At 44.4% G+C, this 18,659-nt stretch overlaps 1 protein-coding gene across 5 annotated transcripts in view; it reads left to right on the top strand.

Moving 5' to 3' along the window:
• LOC146784305 (cytosolic purine 5'-nucleotidase-like) overlaps positions 1-18,659 on the top strand; it is a 548,710-nt gene that overhangs the window by 456,111 nt on the left and 73,940 nt on the right. For all 5 annotated transcript variants that reach the window (XM_085635738.1, XM_085635737.1, XM_085635740.1 and 2 more), the window contains exons 7-10: positions 3,548-3,641; positions 4,859-4,912; positions 6,678-6,761; positions 11,430-11,474. In XM_085635738.1, the coding sequence (XP_085491864.1) occupies positions 3,548-3,641; positions 4,859-4,912; positions 6,678-6,761; positions 11,430-11,474 (277 nt within the window). The remainder of the gene's footprint in view (positions 1-3,547; positions 3,642-4,858; positions 4,913-6,677; positions 6,762-11,429; positions 11,475-18,659) is intronic.

The following is an 18,659-nucleotide window of genomic DNA, read 5'->3' as shown; positions in this document are numbered from 1 at the left end:
TGGGTTGATAATCTTCATCCATAGAGGGCTTAATTCTGAGACGCCAGCCAGATGACTTACTCATTTGACTTGTAGACAGGGCAGCTTGCACAAGGAGCTGGACTGTACCTGCCAAAGGGAACTGACTGGATCCCTTCAACACCTGGACCACACCTAACTGATGAGAAGATGCGCATGTAGAGCATCTGCAACAGACTTAGGTCTGTTCTCATTGTGTGGCTTGACAGGTAGAAAAAGCCCCCAGCGTGTCATCTGGGACATGGAGCTGATCAAGGTCTGCCAACAGTAAGAGTGGTGACTGTGGAGTGATTAAAGTCCTGTTTCCTCTGCCTAAAATGGACAAGGTGTTCGTCACCCTTCACACCCCATGCTCTTGTAGGAGTTTGTTCCAGACCTACTGGAATTATCGTGCCAGCCCTTATGGTTTTGTAGATATTGAAAAAACTCTCTTCTCCTTCGTCGTCTGCTCTCTCTTCCTCTCTCTTTCTTTCTCTCCCTCTCCTCTCTCTTCCCTGTACAACGTTATCGGCTCTCACCTTGTGTGAATGTCCAGATGTGCAACTTTTAACTGGGCAAGATCTGTACCACAATCATCACAAACTGATTCTGAATGACTGGTTTGGAAAATAAATCTCAAACCCAGGTTCTAAAGTTAGTGACGCATAGCCAAAAGTGCTACAATACCCTTTTAATGGCAGGCTATCCACTATATAAACTACAATAGCTTACCATAACATAACATAAATACCACAAGTTGAGTTACATAAAATTCCGCTAAGGTGTGTCGTACACTGAGGGAGTTTCCTATCTAAGGTCTCCCTCTTACACACTTAAGCCACTTCACATGAAATTTTGGCGGCATAATATCTTTCATATTACACTGTATGACTGTAAGATCCTGTCCAGAGGGGAAGTCTCCTGCCCAATATCTTCTTCTGCTGTGTCTTCCCTCTTAAGCTCTTATCCTGTCACAAACTCGTTTCTTTAGAAAATACCTTCCCTCTTACTCTCTCCTATCCTTTACTGGGGAAGTTTATTTTAAAATATCTTTCTTGTACACTCATTCTTTTCCCAGCTGGGTTCCTTAACAATACCTTCCCTCTTACACTCCCTCATCCAGCCTACATGTGGTTTTGTTTCAAAATACCTTCCCTGTTACCCTTTCTCAAGGTGCCCAAATGTCGTTATCTTTTCATTATCTTCCCTCTAACAGTCTATCATCCTGCCTGGAGGTAATTTTCTTTCCTATATCTTCCCTCATACACTCACTCATATTACTCCGGGGTGATTTCCTTCACTATACCTTCCCTCTTACACTCTATTAGTACCCAGGGGAGAATTCCTTCTCTATACCTTCCCTCTTACACTAGTACGAGGTGGTTTCCTTCACAATACCTTCCCTCTTCCACTCCCTTATCCTAACTAAAGATGATATTCTTCACAATACCTAACCTGTTACACTTTCTCATCCTGCCCCCAGATGGTTTCCTTCAGGTGCTTAGTTTGTAAAAGAATAAATACTGTGGCCCAATATTTTATAGAAGGTCCCAGACGGCACTACCAGATGTTTGCCAAATGGCGAGGCTGTCTAGCCTTGATCCACCTCAAGTCTCTTTCGTCAGTCACCTTACACTCTCTGCCTGTGTATCTCACTCCAGTAGGGTCTTTTTCATCCTGCATTCTCCCTTTGTCATTGTTATTCCATCATTCTCTTCCACTTTCTTTCACCCTTTTTGCCCTTTGTTCTGAGTCTAAAGCTGATGAAAAATAAGTGCTGGTTCCCTTAAATGAGTGTCGGCGAGACCCACCTGCAAAACTGTTTCCTTCACTATACCTTCCCTCTTACACTCTTATCCTTTCTGGGGGTGATTTCTTCCACCATATTCCTTCTTACACTCTCTCATTCTGCCCAAAGTTTTCTTTCACGCAATCTCCCCCTTACACTTTTTTACTGTGTCATGAGATGGTTTATTTCCCTCTTACACTGTGTAGTCCATTGATACTCAAAGTACGGCCTGGGGCCTGCATGCAACCTCCTGATCTTTACATGCGGCCCCCTGGTCAACAGCAGCACTGGGCTGCTGCTCACTTGACTCAGCACTAACATTAAAAAGATGTTAAATGAACAAGCAAGCATTTATTTATAGGTTAATTGAAGTTTAAAAAAGTAAGTAACTAGTGTGTCCTGCACTGCTTACCTTTAGGAACACCTTCATTTTAAAAGACGTCTTGCAGCAAATGAGAAAAAATATTAATAAGTCTCTTCAAAATTCAAAAAGTGTATTTCATTGAAATGCAGAACCATTCACCTTAGTGCATCAGATATCAGTGCATTAAGAAGTACGTAGAAACAATCATTCTTCCCCCAACCCTGACAACAATGCCAATAGAGAACTAAGAGGCCCGTCATTTGTTATGTGCCCTCTTTGGGTGGCCTTGGTTCCTATTATATAGTTTTTATTACATTAAACACAGGAGAAGGCCTTGTATAGTGCACATTCTAAAGTTGTAAATTTCGAGGTCCTCTTATATGTGATAAAAATGAAAAAAGGGAGGGAAAAGGAAATAAAACAATTGCCTTGGACAGTGTTTTTAAACCTGTGGTCCGGGGACCCCTTGGGGTCAGCGGCACCTTCACAGGGGGTCTGTGAGTGCTTGGGAAAACAACAATGAACAAACTAATAAATTGTATATAAATAAAGAAGCAACGTAAATCTGAACATTTAAAATGTTCTGTAAATGTGAAGGAAATTTAAATTGGAGGCTAAAAATTAATTTGGTATGCTCAGATTGATTCATGAGAGCATTGCAAGCGTCTCAAACAGAATATAATATGGATGAAGGTTAGTCTCAGTTGAATTTAGAAAAGCTCCAACCTTTCCATTAAAATGTAAATGTAGATTTTTTTCATATTTGTTCGTGAATTAAATAAACTATTCCCTCCTTTCTGTATTTGTTTGATAAATGCTTGTTTCTGTAATTTTGTGTATTGTTGTGTGGTTCAAATCATTGAAATTGCTTAGGCTGGTGTCCTCAGATTCTAATAATGATTCCTTGGGGGTCCCCGGATTCCAATAAAGATTCACTGGGGGTCTCCGTATTTCAGGGGTGATCAAGTGGGGGTGTAAAGATGTCAAAGGTTAAGAACCACTGGCCTAGGATCACACCATTTGATAAAGTGCAGAAGCTGGGATTAGTCCCGGGTTTTCTGGTTTCATATTGTGCAGTTAGGCCATAAAATATTTACATTCTTCAGTTCACTCCTCCAACCCCCACCTATCCACAGCGCCTCCCCTTCACCCTCCCCCCAACACCAGATCCATCCAACACCCTGCTGCCATCAATGCGTCCCTTGTTACATCATAGACCAACCTTTTTGGCCCATGTATAGTGCAATTCAGAGTTGGACTATATAAATATTTTTCAACTTACACTATCTTGTCCTTGCCAGTGCTGTTATTTTGTATCCAGTATGTCTAAATTAACAGCTAATGACCCGACTAGACCGTGCTTACTCTGGTCCATCCACCCCTCTGTTTTTTTGCAGCTGCGAGACCGGTTACAAGCACGGGAACCTCTTCATGTCCTTCCGCAGCATCTTCCAGGACGTGCGTGACGCCATGGACTACGTGCACGACTCGGTAAGAGGCGCGCGCGGCCTTGCTTATCTCCTGAGCGCTCGCGGCAGTGTTACCTCAGCACTGGGTGCTGGCGACGAGAGATATCGACAGGAGCACGGAAGGAACTCCCTGAGACACGCTCACTCACTCCTTCACACGGCATTTTACGTAACACGCTAGGCGTGTTGCCAGTCTGTGAGCTGTTTTGTTATTTAAAGTTCAAACGTGTTCGTTTCTAAGTTCGGTGACGTAGCTAGGCTGCCAGGAGTCCTCAAAGCCTTCCACGCCGGTGTCTCTGTACTCGCTACACCATTGCATAGCTTGGCCTCTCGTTTCTAGCTACATTTTCTGAATGAGTATATCCTTCTTACACGCTTCCTTTTTCCAAAGTTTACCAAGTTTCCTGGACAAAAAAAAAAGCACCAAAAAAACAACTTTGTTATGAGATGGAATTTCAAGGATCTAAACTAAAAGTGGGGTTTAGCTATCAAACTAAAAAGTGGCTTATCTATCAAGGGTGCAACAGGTGCAGTGGTACTGGGGCTTATTAGCGAGGCACCCTATGGACCCAAATTATGAATGTCTTTTAGTACCCATGGAAAGGGAAAGTGGGATCCATCTTCCCTCTTTTGTTTAATTATGGACTGAAGCTCTACTGGCAATCCATAGCTTTAGCCTTACACATTCCTCTTCTGAGAATACCCCAATAATCCTACACACGAGTGATTTAGGACATGTGCCAAATGTATTGCAGGAGCTAAATATCGAGGTGCTATACTGCAGATCGCTCATAGCACTACACATTTGAGCTAACTCGGCACGCGTGCATCAGCCACTAATTCACCATCCCCCTGATGGCGAAGGAAGAGGTCACATGGTCCTATACCAATCTCAGCATTCTGTTTTACCAGTGTTCATGTTGTGAGTGGCGGGTGTTCAGGGCCTGGCATCTCCCTCCTGCCACTAAGAAGAAAGGGCTCTCAGGCTGCACGTTTAGAGCCTCACCTGACACAAGGCCCGTGGCACTTTGGGGGAGTGGTGGAGATCTAGTAGACATCATTCAAGGGGCGCGGGTTTAGGGGAGGTTGCAGCAATGTGGTCTTTGGGAAAGAGTCCTGGTGTGTCTCTTCTTGGTGAGTGCCTCGTAAGTCCAAGGGCCATTGGCCACTGAATGGGGAATGGTGACGGACCTGTGACACACACCTGAGGCTCATCATCTGCTGTACTTTCTTCAACAGGGCTGTATGAAGGAGAAGACCCTCAAAGACCTGCAGAAGTACGTGGTAAAAGATGTGAGTGGATTTATATAAGTATACATCTGCTTTGTGTGTTAATCCTGTGTGTAGCGCTTAGCAGACCCTTGCCCAACAGATCTTGCTCCTGAAGTGCGCCCCTCTCGTTCCTTCTTCCAGCCTCAGAGTCAACTCCTTGAACCCCCATCTCCTTTACTAACAACATAGATCTGTTCTAAATTGTTTATTTTCTAGAACAACTTATTTCCCAGATCACTAAGGAAGCTGTGACAAGACGGGCCCATGGTTCCCAAACCTTGCTAAGGTGAATCTTGACAGCGCCGTGGTCTGCAATTTACATTATTAACAATTCTAGAAAATACACTTCGAGTGGACTTGGGATCCACCCGGATGAGTAACACTCTCTCAGTATTGCTATGGGGTGTTTGGTGTATCATTCTACCTCCAATTCAGTGCAATACACAAAGTAATAGTTAACATCGAAAAAATACATACATTTAGTCATACCACATGCAAATGTACACAAACTACAATGCATACAGAAAGCAATCCTTTCTTGTACCTTTTTACTGCGTTAGGCGATATAAATGGTTTTGCCAGGACTCAATCGTGAGCCTTTACCGCCATCAACGCATGTATCACTTGAAAGCCATACCTGTTGGCTTTGCCAATGCTTGTTTATTTTGCTCATATTGCCTAGCATTAACAAGGATGCATCGCCAAAAAAGTAATAAATAAACAGGACGCATCTAAGATGACCTTTGTGACCATTCACCTTGGTTTTCTGTGTATTAGTGCTCACTCATATTGAGATCAACAACCATCACTATAGTAGTGAGGCTGATGTGTATTTACTATTCTTCCCCAGTCGTCGCGTTACTACTGTGCTGTTGTATACCTCCATTCAGCGTGGTTGTGACCTGTGGCAGCTTAAGTGGGTGCAGGCCGCCACGTGATTGGTGGGCTGGCGAACTTGAGCCCCCCCAAAAACTTAAATTAGTCATTTGTGGCCCCTTCAGTCTGCAGAAATAATGTTAATAAACAATGGATAGGGGATACTATGCTAGAGGGGTGTGGTTGTAGGCAAAGAGAAAGGAGAATTGGAAATCGTAGAATGATGAACACACAGAGAGAGGGAGAAACAGAAAAAGTGTGCACGAGAGACAGATAAGAAAAAAAAAATGATGAGACAAAATAGGGGTTGAAAGTAAAGAATAAACAGGAGTAAAAAGGAAGGGTGAAAGGAAGAACAGTCAAAGGAAATTTAAACAAAGGTGAACATTAGGATAGACTGGTGAAAGACTGAACGGATGGAAGAGTGACAGAATGGAGGGAAAAGGGTCAAACAATGGATCGGTGTAAGAGAAAACGGATGTATGTTATCCTATTCGTGTAGGGATGAATGAGTGAAAAGATTGAGAGATAAAAGGAGGAATGAATAGAAGGATGGGGACTGGGCAAATGGTACGTGACAAAGGATGTATGAAAGGGTGAATGGATGGATGTTGGATAGATGCTGGGTGGACGGAAAGGTAAAGGGACGAATAGATAGAAGGGTGAAAGGGTTGATGAATAGATGGATGGAAGGAGAATGAAAGGTTAAAGGGAACCCTTCTATGAAAGGTCAGGTTTGCTCACTTTGTGCTCTGGTTGTTGAGGTATGGTTCACGTGGGGGTATTTTAATTTTCCAGTTACTCCTTTGGTTGTGACCAAAGAAACGGGTTGGGAGCGGCATGGCAGCCCTGCTCCACTAGAGGGCAGCACATTGCAGACTCTGATTTGGGTCTGCTGTCTCTTTTCCAGGAGAGGATGCCTCTGTTGCTGAGCCGCATGAGAGAAGTGGGCAAGGTCTTCCTGGCCACGAACAGTGACTACAACTACACAAACGTGAGTACTCCTGATATAAGTACACCTAAACCCCTCAGGTGAGTGTACCTTCATCCCGGCCCTGATGTGTGTACATCTGTACCCCTGAAGTAGGTATACTTCAACACCTGGTGTGAGTACTTCTCTGCCCCTGATACAAGTATACCGAAACCCCTGACTTAAGTATAGCTTCACCCCTTGAGTGTGAGTACTTATTTACCTCTGATATAAGTACATCTGTTCCCCTGAATACACCTCTCCCTCTTATGTGAGTACTTCTCCACACCTGAGGCGCGTAGACCCCGACCCCGAATGCTAGAACTCTTCTACTCATAGCATGAGTACTCCTTTAGCCCTGATGTAATAACTGTTCTACTTCTTACATAGGTACTCTTTTACCCTGCCACGAGTGTTCCTACTCTACCCCTAACATGAGCACTGCCTCCTCCTTTACCCCTGATCTTGTAACTCTTCTGCTCCTAACATAAGTACTCTTTTACCCTGACATGAGTGTGCCCCTAATGTTAACATGGGTACCACTCTACCCAGACATGAGTACTGCCTGCTCCATTACCCCCGCTGTTATAACTCTTCTACTTCTAACACGAGTACTCCTTTACATTGAGGTGAGGCCTCGTCTGGCACTGGTGTGAGTACTTGTACACTCCTGAGGTGGGCAGTCCTCTGCCACTGGCATGAGCTCTCCTATACCTCAATGTGAGTACTCCTCCAGCATTGACCTGGGTACCATTCTACCCAATGACAGTGTCCAAAAACCTGTCATGAGTACTCTTATACCCCTGACTTGGACATTATCCAACCCTGAAATGATTACTCTTATGCCCCTGTCAAAGGCGCTTCTCTACCACTGAATGGGGGGTTCTCTACCCCATTCAAGTACTCCTCTACCCCTAATATAAGGACTTCTCTACGCCTGATCTGAGTACTTCTTTACCTTAAGGCAAGTAATCCTTTACCGCTGATATGAGTACTTTTTTATCCTGAAGTATCACTTCTTTACCTCTAACGTGTCCCCTCCCTATGCCTGGTGGGAGCACTCCTCTATAGAGATATTTATAACCATCTACCTGAGGCTAATACTCTTTTACCCTGATGTGAATACTCCTCTGCCCTGACATGTGTACGCCCCTACTCGTGAGATGAGTATTCCTCTATTTTGATGGGAATACTCCTGTACCTCTGAAGTGAGTACTGCACTACCCCAGATGTGAATACTCCTTTGCCCCTTATGCAAGTAGTCTTCTAACTCTTTAATGAGTACTCCGTTACTTCTGACATGAGTAATTTTGTACCCTAAAAAGAAAATTTTTCTACCCCTGGGGGGATTGGCCTGCCATTGGTATCAGTACTACAGTACCCCTAGATGTGCATACACTCCTACTCCTGGAGGTAGCACTGCTCTACTATTCATGGAAGTACTTTGTCTCCCTTTGATGTGAGTTTTCTACCCTAGACACAAGTGTCACTCTACTGATGACATCTTGTACCCTAGAAGTCAATTCTTGTGTATCCATTAAGCAAGTACTCCTCTACTCCTGACTGTGCAAGAGGAGGGAAGACATCTACAGCATTTGGGACTCCCCAGAACTCATGCTTAATGCATGCAGTTGCTACAAGATATTCCCAATCTGTCTACTTGACATCTTCACGGCGTCTGCAGTGCCTGCATTAGCCCAGTGTGGCCGCTCTCTTTTGATCTACTGTATGGCCCATAAGGCCTGTGTAAGGGCAGGCTACTTAACTGCTAAGGTTTTAAGCATGCTTTTACTCCCCATTTATTTTCATATCCTTTCAAAAGATCCTCCTCTATCAGCAAAAACCAAGTGCACCCCAACAGGGAGGCCATTTTCAAAAGGTTGTGAATAAAAGGAGGGCACGGTATGAAGAAATGAAAACTATTCCTAGTTACTAGTGGCCAGAGAGTTAGACAGGACTTCCTCCTGGGAATTGAGACAATGTAGGCTCCAGAGCCATCCTTCTCCTAAAAAGCTAAATAAGCTGTTAGTGTGATGCAGTCCTCCATCAGCCTAATGAGGCTCATCATCCGAGCTAGGATGAGAGCCCACCAACCACAACGCTGTCCTCCAGTGCCTGTGCTCACTTCAGTCTAAGCATAAGCTCTTCTAGCGCGCCGATCATCTCTCACAGAGCCATCTACAGGGCTGCTTTGTAAAGCGTCATGGGCACAAACCACCCCTGCAGCTCAAAAAATGATGACATGTCCAAGTAAACCTCTCTTAGTATGCTAGAAGTTCATTTTTGCACCCGCACCAAGCCTTCCAGCAGAGGTCCAAGCATAGTCCTCAATCAAACCAACAAACAAAATAAAGAAAGGAGCCCACCTTGTTGTCAGTTCCTTGGATTTAGACAGAGTATTGACCCCTACTCACATCGTCTGGTCCATCCAGTGACCCATTTTCTTTATTTACTTTAACCTTCGCGACATAACAATGCAAGATCTCCAATCAGCAGAGGGATGGAACACAAGCACAAGCACCCAAGCCGTCAAATTGTTTTGCTGACAGCCATCGTATCGATTGTAACATTCTGGCCAGAGCCAGACCTGTGGAAAATACAGTCTTGATTATTGGAGGGACATTCTGCTTTCCTTCATTGTCTAAGGTTTGTTTGGTCTGCAGAAAACCTTGTGCTTGGGCTGTTCTACCAAAGCTCCTTAAATACAGTATTTCCTTTCCCTTTGCTATTTGATGCCCACAGGCAGACCCATTAGTTTGTAGCACCCACAGTATTAGATACACATTTGGCAAAGGCTTGTAAAGAAGCAGCCTTTACATATTCTGATGATTAATGAGGCTGTAAGGTAAGGTTTCTGTTCATTAGAAATGCTAGGTCGAAGGATGTCACCTTCAGTGAGGTGTGACAGGCAGGAAACAGCTGCCCCTGTAAGCAGGTTTCACTTCACATCTAGGCAGTGGCATGTGGAGAAATTGGATTGTTGGTCCTGTACAAAGATGGTGTCCAAACTGCTATTGTTTGTGCCTTAAGAAGAAGGGGATAAGAGGGGCCCATTGTCACTGTCCGGGGCGCAAGAACCATAGCATACAGTATCACAGCTCCTGGGGAGGCACCAGTGCTCAATTTGAACCAGTGGTTACCGGTGCTCAGCACCGGCACTTAATTGACAACACCTGGACTTATGGCCGCTGCCATATGGTGGCGCTGTTTGTGTTATATAAAGATGAGCATAACAGTTGTTTATTAATCAAATAGACATTAAAACAAATAATACCTGCCTCCAAGCCGTTCTTATAGCTTTGGGTGACCTCAAACAGTCTGAATTGTCACACTTGTAGTAGTGTGATGGCTAGTAGTTGTACATGTACTGTCATTGGCAGAGATGACAGTGGCAATAGGTGCTGCAAGCTGGGGTGGCCTCCTGACGAGAGCCCTGGCATTTATTGTTTTACAAATTAAGCACAGGATCTTTTAGCTACAAAGCCAAGCTGCAATTCCCCCTATTAGCTGCTGAACATGATCACTAATTGTCATGACACTGCACGTGGCAAATACTTTCCACACATCACTGCACTGGCCCTGCTTGGGATAACTTTCTTTTCCCATTAACTATTTTTGCAATAAAGCGGGGCTGCCTTTCTGTTCCAATTTGCCTTCCAGGAGCACTTACTTCAGAACCATAAGGGCATATGTATGAGGGCCTTGCATCATGCATGCACCACGCAACGGGGTACATGCACAACGCAAAGCCGCTAGTCATATTTATGAAGCCACGCAAAGCCACATTGCCTGGCTTTGAATGGCTTCATAAATATGGAGTAATGCATAGCTGCATAAAACCCTCTATGCTTCTCTTCCATCTATGCCACTCTACGCTACTTTATGCCACTCCACTAATAAACCACTGTGTTTTATTACTCTGTGCAAGGAAGGCATTCCATGGGAGTTGCGGAGGGTATGCCCATGCAAATCCCATGCTTTTTGATGCATACCCAAACCTGGGAATGTGTCAAACCAATGCGCCTCCCTAGGTGAAGTGTAACGAGGATAAATATCTTTATTTCCTCTTGTTTCTTACCCTTTCTATGTGGGCTGCATTCTGCAGCATACATAGAAAGAGAAAAAGGCCTGTATGGATTCTTTTTATGCAGCAAGGTGTCCCTTCCTGCACAAAAACAATCCTCCCTACAACACCATTGTGCAAGGGTGCCTGCATTGGCACTAGGCTGCCACAACTATGCCAGAACAGAGGGAAAGGACAGGAATGCACCGTATTGGATAAATACCGTGCATTCCTCCCTATTCCCTGTAGCGTAGCACATCAAGGTAACTTGCTGCACTGCCCTACGCCGCACTTCCCATAAATATGCGCCTTAGTGACTATCCACCTGTTTCTGTATGTGAGCAGCCTTTAACCTGTATTCGCATCCTAGTCCACATTGGAGCAGCCCCTCAGTTCCTAGATTCTCTCTTTCTGACTTTGCCTGTGGGGAGCTCATCAATTTCCACTCACTTTCTTTTCACAGTATAAGAGAAGCATCTCGGGTCACAGCCACTGTTCTCATATTGCTTTTGTCATTTCCATTATCATTACTGGGGACTGTGAAAGACCTGCAGTAAGCCAAAAGTAACAAACACATTCCATCTTGCCTCTAAATAGTGCTGATATTTTCTTGTGCTTTTTCTTCACAGGCCATTATGACATACTTATTTGATGTGGATGATGGGTCACAGAAGGTGAGTCAAAAACTCAGCATGTAAACATGTCAGCAAGCGAGGCCACTAACTTACTTAGGTTTGCCAAAGGCCGATGGGAGGGATAGTTGTATATCCTAATAAAGACCAGTTCAGGCCATAAATGCTGTTTTCTCCATTCCTTGCAAAGGAAGAGAACCACGCCTTAACTCCAGGGACCAGAGGCAGCTGAGCTCCAGCACACCATGCCCAGATCTTGCTGGTTTCGGTCCCAGATTCTAGGGCCGTCATCCAAATATTCTATCTTTGCATGTGTTATTAACTCAAAAGCACATTCAAAAGCCCTGTATTGTCAATGCTTTCGTGGGTAGAATCTTCCACTACTACATAATAAAACAGAGAAGGAGAATAGAGGAAGAAAGGGGGAGAAATGGGAAAGATGAGTTGTTGAAGAGGGATATAAAAGAGAGAATGAAGAGAAATGTCTTTACTATCAACTGTTCAACTGTCAAGTTAATTCACTGAGCCCTGAGGTCTTGAGGTCCGACGGTTTTTCCAGTTGTCAGCATAGGTGTTATAAGTAACCTTGAAGGACACCAGGAAGTGAAGAAAGGTATGTATTGAAAATTTGCATCAAGAGACTTCTTGAGGTCTTGCAAGATGGAGATGAATGCTTATTCACTGATTCTGAATTCCATGTGTCTAACTTATTAGGAGCTCATATTTTTGAAGCATTGTGGCTAAAGATACAGATGCTCTGCACACTCCTACAGCCTAGTTTTAAGCCCGGACATTTGCAACTTGTTTTTCTTCGAGGAACATCGAGACACAAGACCTGTTGTCACTTCTCCTTTGTTCCAAAATGCACCAACAGAAGGACTCCAACTCACATTGTTGTCTTCCGCCATCAGGATTGGTAATTCGATTTGAGACTCTGCTCTGAAGTATAAGCGTTAGATGCACAGGGTTATTTTGTGTTCAGTTCCATTTCAGGTTCTGCAGCTCCCTCTTCCAGTCAAGCAATAAAAATTACTTTGCATAGAAAAGCATTCATTTTTCAGAATTGACTTCTCAAGTTGGATGCCCTCCATCGAACCACGGCCATAACTTACTGTCTCCCCTTTGAGGCTGGTTGAGATTTTTCTCAAGAATGGACCGAGTTATGGAATGCACTCCATTCCATTTCTGTCCTAAATGCAACACGAAATATCCTTGGGCCGATTGCCACATGATCTGCAATGCCTACCCTTTCCTGGCAAACAGAGAATCATGCTGCAATGTTCACCTTCCACTGTAGGAAGAATCTCAGTCACAGGGGGAGAGAAGGTGGACACACTACAAGATGCACAGCGAGATATGTGGGGATGACTTACATTTTCACTTCAGAAGAGTTAGCTGGCACAGAGGAGGAAGAGGCAAGGTCTTCCCACATCTCCCTGGTCCAGGTGCAGGAAGAACCTGAGGCCCGCTACTCCAAGACCTCCGACATCAAGGAAGAGATCAAATTCCTCGAGCCAGCACCACTGTAGGCGCCAGCTTACATCACACGCAGCAGCTGCACCTCAAGGTCCATAATTGACCAATGACTGAGGCAAAGTTGGGCATCGAGCCCAGAACTATGCCGGAAGAGGCAAAACCTTTGGAGGTCTACACCCCCAGAGGCTGGCTTGATTCGAGCAATGCCAAGGGCAACAACCCTCATCCTGTTCTGTCACCAAGTCGCTGCCCCGGGACCAAGAAGACTGACACATCATCGAAACCACTGCCACCTCAGCCCTCTACTGGTGACAAGTCCCAATCAGAGCCGATGTCGCTGTCGTAGAGTCAACATCTCAATGCCCGAAGTTGGCACCATGGCCTCCTCTGACACAAAGGTCAGAGTGTTTGATCTTTGAAAGAAATGCTAATGTCCCTGATGAAAAGCAATCAAAAATGTGAATCATCCAAACACTGACAAGAAACTCACCAGGCCTCTGGCTCTAGGTCCCAATTACATAGAACAGGTGCCTTGCCTTTGAGGAAGAAATCCAGTCTACTCCTCCTCTGGCACCATCAAGCCCTAAGAGAGACATGTGGCTACAAGCCCTACATTCTTTCTACCACTGCCCTCCACGCTTCTTCCACCATCAACTCCCTTACCTCCACACTGCCCACCACCTCACTCACAGGGCACATACTTTGATTAGGTCGTCCCACAGGACCCAGATAAAGAGCCTTTTAGGCCACAGGAGGACGATGATCCTTGGGAGGATTAAATACTTCACCCACAGGAAATCTTGAGTCATACACTGCGAAACTGTCTGCATCAGATGATACTACTGCGTACCATGCAGCAAAACAGAAGACTGCTCTACACCACCAGGTCAAGCTCCAAATTGTAGAGGAAGTTAATGACTTCCTCCTTAAAACATTGTTACTTACCTTGCCATGCTGAAGGGCATATTAAAATCCACCACCAATACCTGTAAGGATCCATTTAAGGCCAGGGTGGTTATCTCTCAGATAAAAATAAATGTACAGGCCTGCCCCAGAGGATCTGGCTTATATCCGAGGGAACAATATACCCGATTCACTAGAAGTGGACACTGCCTATAAGAAGACCAATGCACAAGCAACAGAAGATACTCCTCTCCCTGATAAACAGTCAAAGAAAATTGATGCTGGAGACTAGAGAATTGCGTTTGGGACAGCCAGTCAGTGTTAAATTGCCAACTCGGTGGGCCTCGTCTCCAGGTAGGATTGGTACCATTGGGAGGCTGCAGAGGAGCTCATAAAGCATCTGCCTGAGGCTCAACGAAACAGAGAACAAGAGCTTATCTCAAAGGGCAAAATCATTAGTAATGCCAACATATGTACCACCCTGGATGCAGTAGATACAGCAGCTAAAGGGATCAATACCACCGACCTCCTTTGCAGGAATGCCTGGCTTAAAGTGTCAGGGTTTAGGACAGAGGTGCAGCAGTACCTCCCATTTGTACCTTATGATTGTGAGCATCATTTTGGCCTGTAGGTCGATCAGATGCTCGATACCAAAAAAAAAGATATAGAGACACAGCAAGGTCTATGGATGCCCTGCAGTCGCCCACACCAAAGCCTGCTGTTTTTTTTTTTCGTTTTTTTTTTTAAACACAGTTTATTGTCATTTGAGTTATATACTTCTTCAGTATTACAATAATAGTCTTTGCACATACATGAAGAAGATACATTGGTGTTCTGTTATTATTCTTACTGCCGCAAAAGCTCGTACAGACAATTCAAAGGGCCAGAGCCAAACTCCTCCCCTCACACCAAAGCCTGCTGTTTTTCGCAATTAGTACACCAGGGAAGAAACAGGTAAGGGATCTTGGGCGGAGACCCCATTTCCAGCTCTATTAACTGCCTTTTCAGGACCCCTAAGACAGTTAGTCCTTTCAAAGAGAGACCTACTGAGGTAATGTGGGGGGCAGAGGTATAGATGGCCCCATAAGGTGCTCAACTGCTATAAAACAATAACTCCCCTTTCCTTCCCCCGATCACACTACACCTGTCAGGGAAAGGATAACGCACTTCCTGTCACACTGGGAAAACATATCGGATCAGGGGGTCCTTTCTATTGTTCAGGAAGGGTACTACTTTGAATTTCACACACCTTTCTCAACATCCCTCTGTGCCATCATGTACTGAGTTCAAAGCACCTTCATCTCCTGCAGGAAGAGGTGCTCACCCTCCTAGCAAAGGGAGACATAGAACCCATTTCCATAATCCTGTGTGGGTGACAGGAATATTCCCTGTACTTTCCTCACCCTAGAAAGGACATATCACTCTGGCCGGTCATCGACCTCTGACCACTGAACCCGTTCACCAACTCCAAACACTTTCACAAAATGTCATCCCCTTGTTACGCCAGAGCAGCTTTGTGGCAGTTCTTTATCTAAAATATGCATACTTTCACACATCCCCATACAGCATACCACCAATACCTTCACTTTGTGACAAATAAAAAACTCTACCAGTTCAGGGTTTTGCCCTTCGAGGTTACTACAACTCCTAAGGTATTTACAAAGTTTCTGGCTGTCTTAATGGCCCATCTTCCCATACATGCCATTCATGCGCTTTCGTGCATAGACAGATAGCTGATAGAGAGCAGCAGCAAACAGCAGTGCCTAGCACACACTCAGCTAGCAGAGACTTTACTAACAGAAACTAGGCATTACCATCAATGTCAAAAAGTAGCTTTTCCAGCCACGACAAATTCAGCCTCTTCTAGGACCGGTCCTCAATGCATGGACAGGGAAAGCATACCCCAACCAATAGAGGGTGATGGCCTTCTAGCAGCTGCTGCATCTTTTTCAGACACACTGTCCTATCACTGTCCACACTGTAATGAAACTGTTGGGATTGATGGCTTCTTGCATGGCAATTATACCACTCACCAGGTTACAAATGTGCAGTTACAAGAGTGCATCTCACACCAGTGGGCACAAATGGAAGAGTATTGGGAGAATCTAGTGTTGGTAATGCCAGACGCCCAGTGCCCAGCATTCTCTCAGTTGGTGGAACAGCAATAACTTGTTGCTCAGCAGGCCATTACTAAACACCCTTCCACAAGTAGCCCTCACCACAGATCCGTTTCGTGGGGTGGGGATCCCAACAGATTAAAATTCAAGACACTCGGGCACCACAGCACCATGGTCGTCTCATCAACTACCTAGAGCTCCTAGCCAACAGGTTAGCACTCAGAGCATTCCTCCCACTCCCTAGGGGGGAAACCATATTAAGAAATACAGAGAACATGATGGCCATGGTCTACATCCAGAACTGGGAGGGAGGGACACTGCCCCCAGCTCTCTGATCTGGCACAGTAGATTTGCATTGGTGAACTCAATGCAACATCCGCCTGCTGGCAGAGCATCTACTGTGGCGATGAACCATTTGTCAGACCTGCTCAACAGGATGCCTCAACAGGCCAGCAGGTCCAGGAGTGGGAACTACATTCCCCAGTCCTCCACAAGTACTTCCAACAATAGATCTATTTGTCACTACCGAAAATGCATTATGCCAAATCGTCGGCACCATGTAGCTGCCTGCACACACATTCCATGGGCAATGCACTAGTGAGGGATATTTACCTACACTTTTCAACCTCTTCACTTCATCCAACTCACTCAGATGTATAAGTGAGCTCCAAGCTCTTACAATGCAGGAACCATTAATTCAGGTCCATACATGTAGGGTAGCTCTTTGTACTAACCCTGAATTTCTGCCTAAGCTTTTCTCATCATTTTGCATCAAACTAACTATTTAGCAACCTGTGTATTCCCACAGCCAGTAGGTAGCTGACAGGGTGTTTCACACTCTGGATGTTAAAAGAGCACTTATGTAATATGTTGACATAACTGAACCATTCAGGAAGCCCAATCAACTTTTTGCAGCCTTTGCCAGAGCCCTCAAGGGGTATGGTATTTATAAATCTGGCATTACTAGGTGAATAGTTAAATGTATTAAAACCTGCTCTGCTAAAGCCTAGTGCACTCTACCTGTACTGCCAAAAGCACACCCTAGCCATGAAAAGGAGTAACATTATCCTTATTAGGTAATATCCATCTCCTGTATATTTGTAAGGCTGATGTTTGGTCAACACCACACATGTTTACCTAGCAGTACTGTGTAGAAGTAGTATCATGTTGACAAGTTCTAGTTGGCCAGGCGGTATTAAGAACACTTTTTCAAACATCTGCATGATTTGCTAACTAGCCACCACTTTGGAGAGGTGCTGCTTTACAGCTGCACCCACTAGGAACTGGAAAGGTTATCCTGTAACCATCTGTTCGTAGCATGGAAGAATGTAAATTCACATGCACCCGCCCTCCTCCAAAGAAGCTAGAACTAATCACACGTTTTCCATGTCTTTACTGTTCCCACTTTCTATTGCACATTACACTTTGTCTTTTAAACTACACTCCACTTACACTACACACCCTCTGAGCAGAAACAAATCTGAGGTGGAGCCATTGTGCTGATCCATTCTGTAACGAAGGAAGAGCCACAACAATTCTTGTTACTCAAACATCTTCGAAGAAAAATAAGTTGCAAATGACTGGTTTTAGCACTAGATGGCAGGAGTACAAAGAGCTTACGAACCTACTGCAGTGCACACTACAAACAGATGGTCACAGGGTAATTAAGATTTTCCTTTTTGATGACGCTAGAAATATGGGGAAAAATTGCCTTTTCAATGGGGTTACCTACAAACAAAGGAAGATTATATGCAAGTCAAAGGGTCCATTGGATCTTTAGGATGGGTTTAATGTAAAATGTTTTTAGGTCAACCTGGAACTCTATGGTGGACAGGGGGGATTGTAATTTTCTCTCATTCTGTGGCAGCAGAGGAGTCCAGGAGTATGCTTTCAAAGATGTTTGGAGGGCACAAGATAGCTTATGAACCTACAGTATGTATATGTTTGATTGGTGCATTAGTTTATTTTTCATTTAGTAGGTTTAAGAAGAAAACTTTAAGTTGTGTGGTGAAGATAGCTTGCTTTGGTGACGTTTTCAACCGGGAGTGTGATTCAAGATTATAACCTTTTTGATGAAGTGCTCAACAAGATATTGCAGAGTTCCTGGGCATCTTTTACACTGTTTGAATTGCAAGCTGGGGTGGTTGGACATGTAGCATCTGAGATGGGAAGTGATTAGTGAAATCTCCTGTCCTTATTGAGTTATGATTTATAGATTCTGCACTTCATTGGAAGGTACTTTTGAGGCTCTTGTTTTTCTTCATTGCCTTCCAAAGCATCTATTTTCAGTTCTTCAAAAAATGACATCAAAATTGATGAATCTACCTTTCATTAATAGGATGGGAAATATGGTGTGGCAAAAGCCACTGTGAGCTATGCAATGAACTGCTTTATGGGCATTGCATGGCCCTGCAGAAGAGACGCACTGTGATGTCATTGAAAAGCGTTTTTAGAAAACGTTTTTCCATTGTCTCGCAGTTGTAGTTGTGAAAAGACCTACAGTAGGCTGGGCGCAATGGGGAGGCCGAGACTGAAACAATGATGTGGTGATCACTTCCAGGTAGTGGGGTTATGTCCCGTAACTAAGAGCAGTTGTCTTGTGGTGAAGATTGCATCAAAGGTATGGCTGGCGAAGGGCACCGATTATAATGCAAGATAGATGGGTTTTGTATCACCTAGTGGAAGTTATGATCTCAAGTTGGTTATTAAACAATTAATATTTTGATATGGC

The sequence above is a fragment of the Triturus cristatus genome, chromosome 11, assembly GCF_964204655.1.
Source record: "Triturus cristatus chromosome 11, aTriCri1.1, whole genome shotgun sequence".
NCBI lineage: Eukaryota > Metazoa > Chordata > Amphibia > Caudata > Salamandridae > Triturus > Triturus cristatus.
Note: the sequence above shows the minus strand (reverse complement) of the source record. Positions and strands in the feature narration are given on the sequence as shown.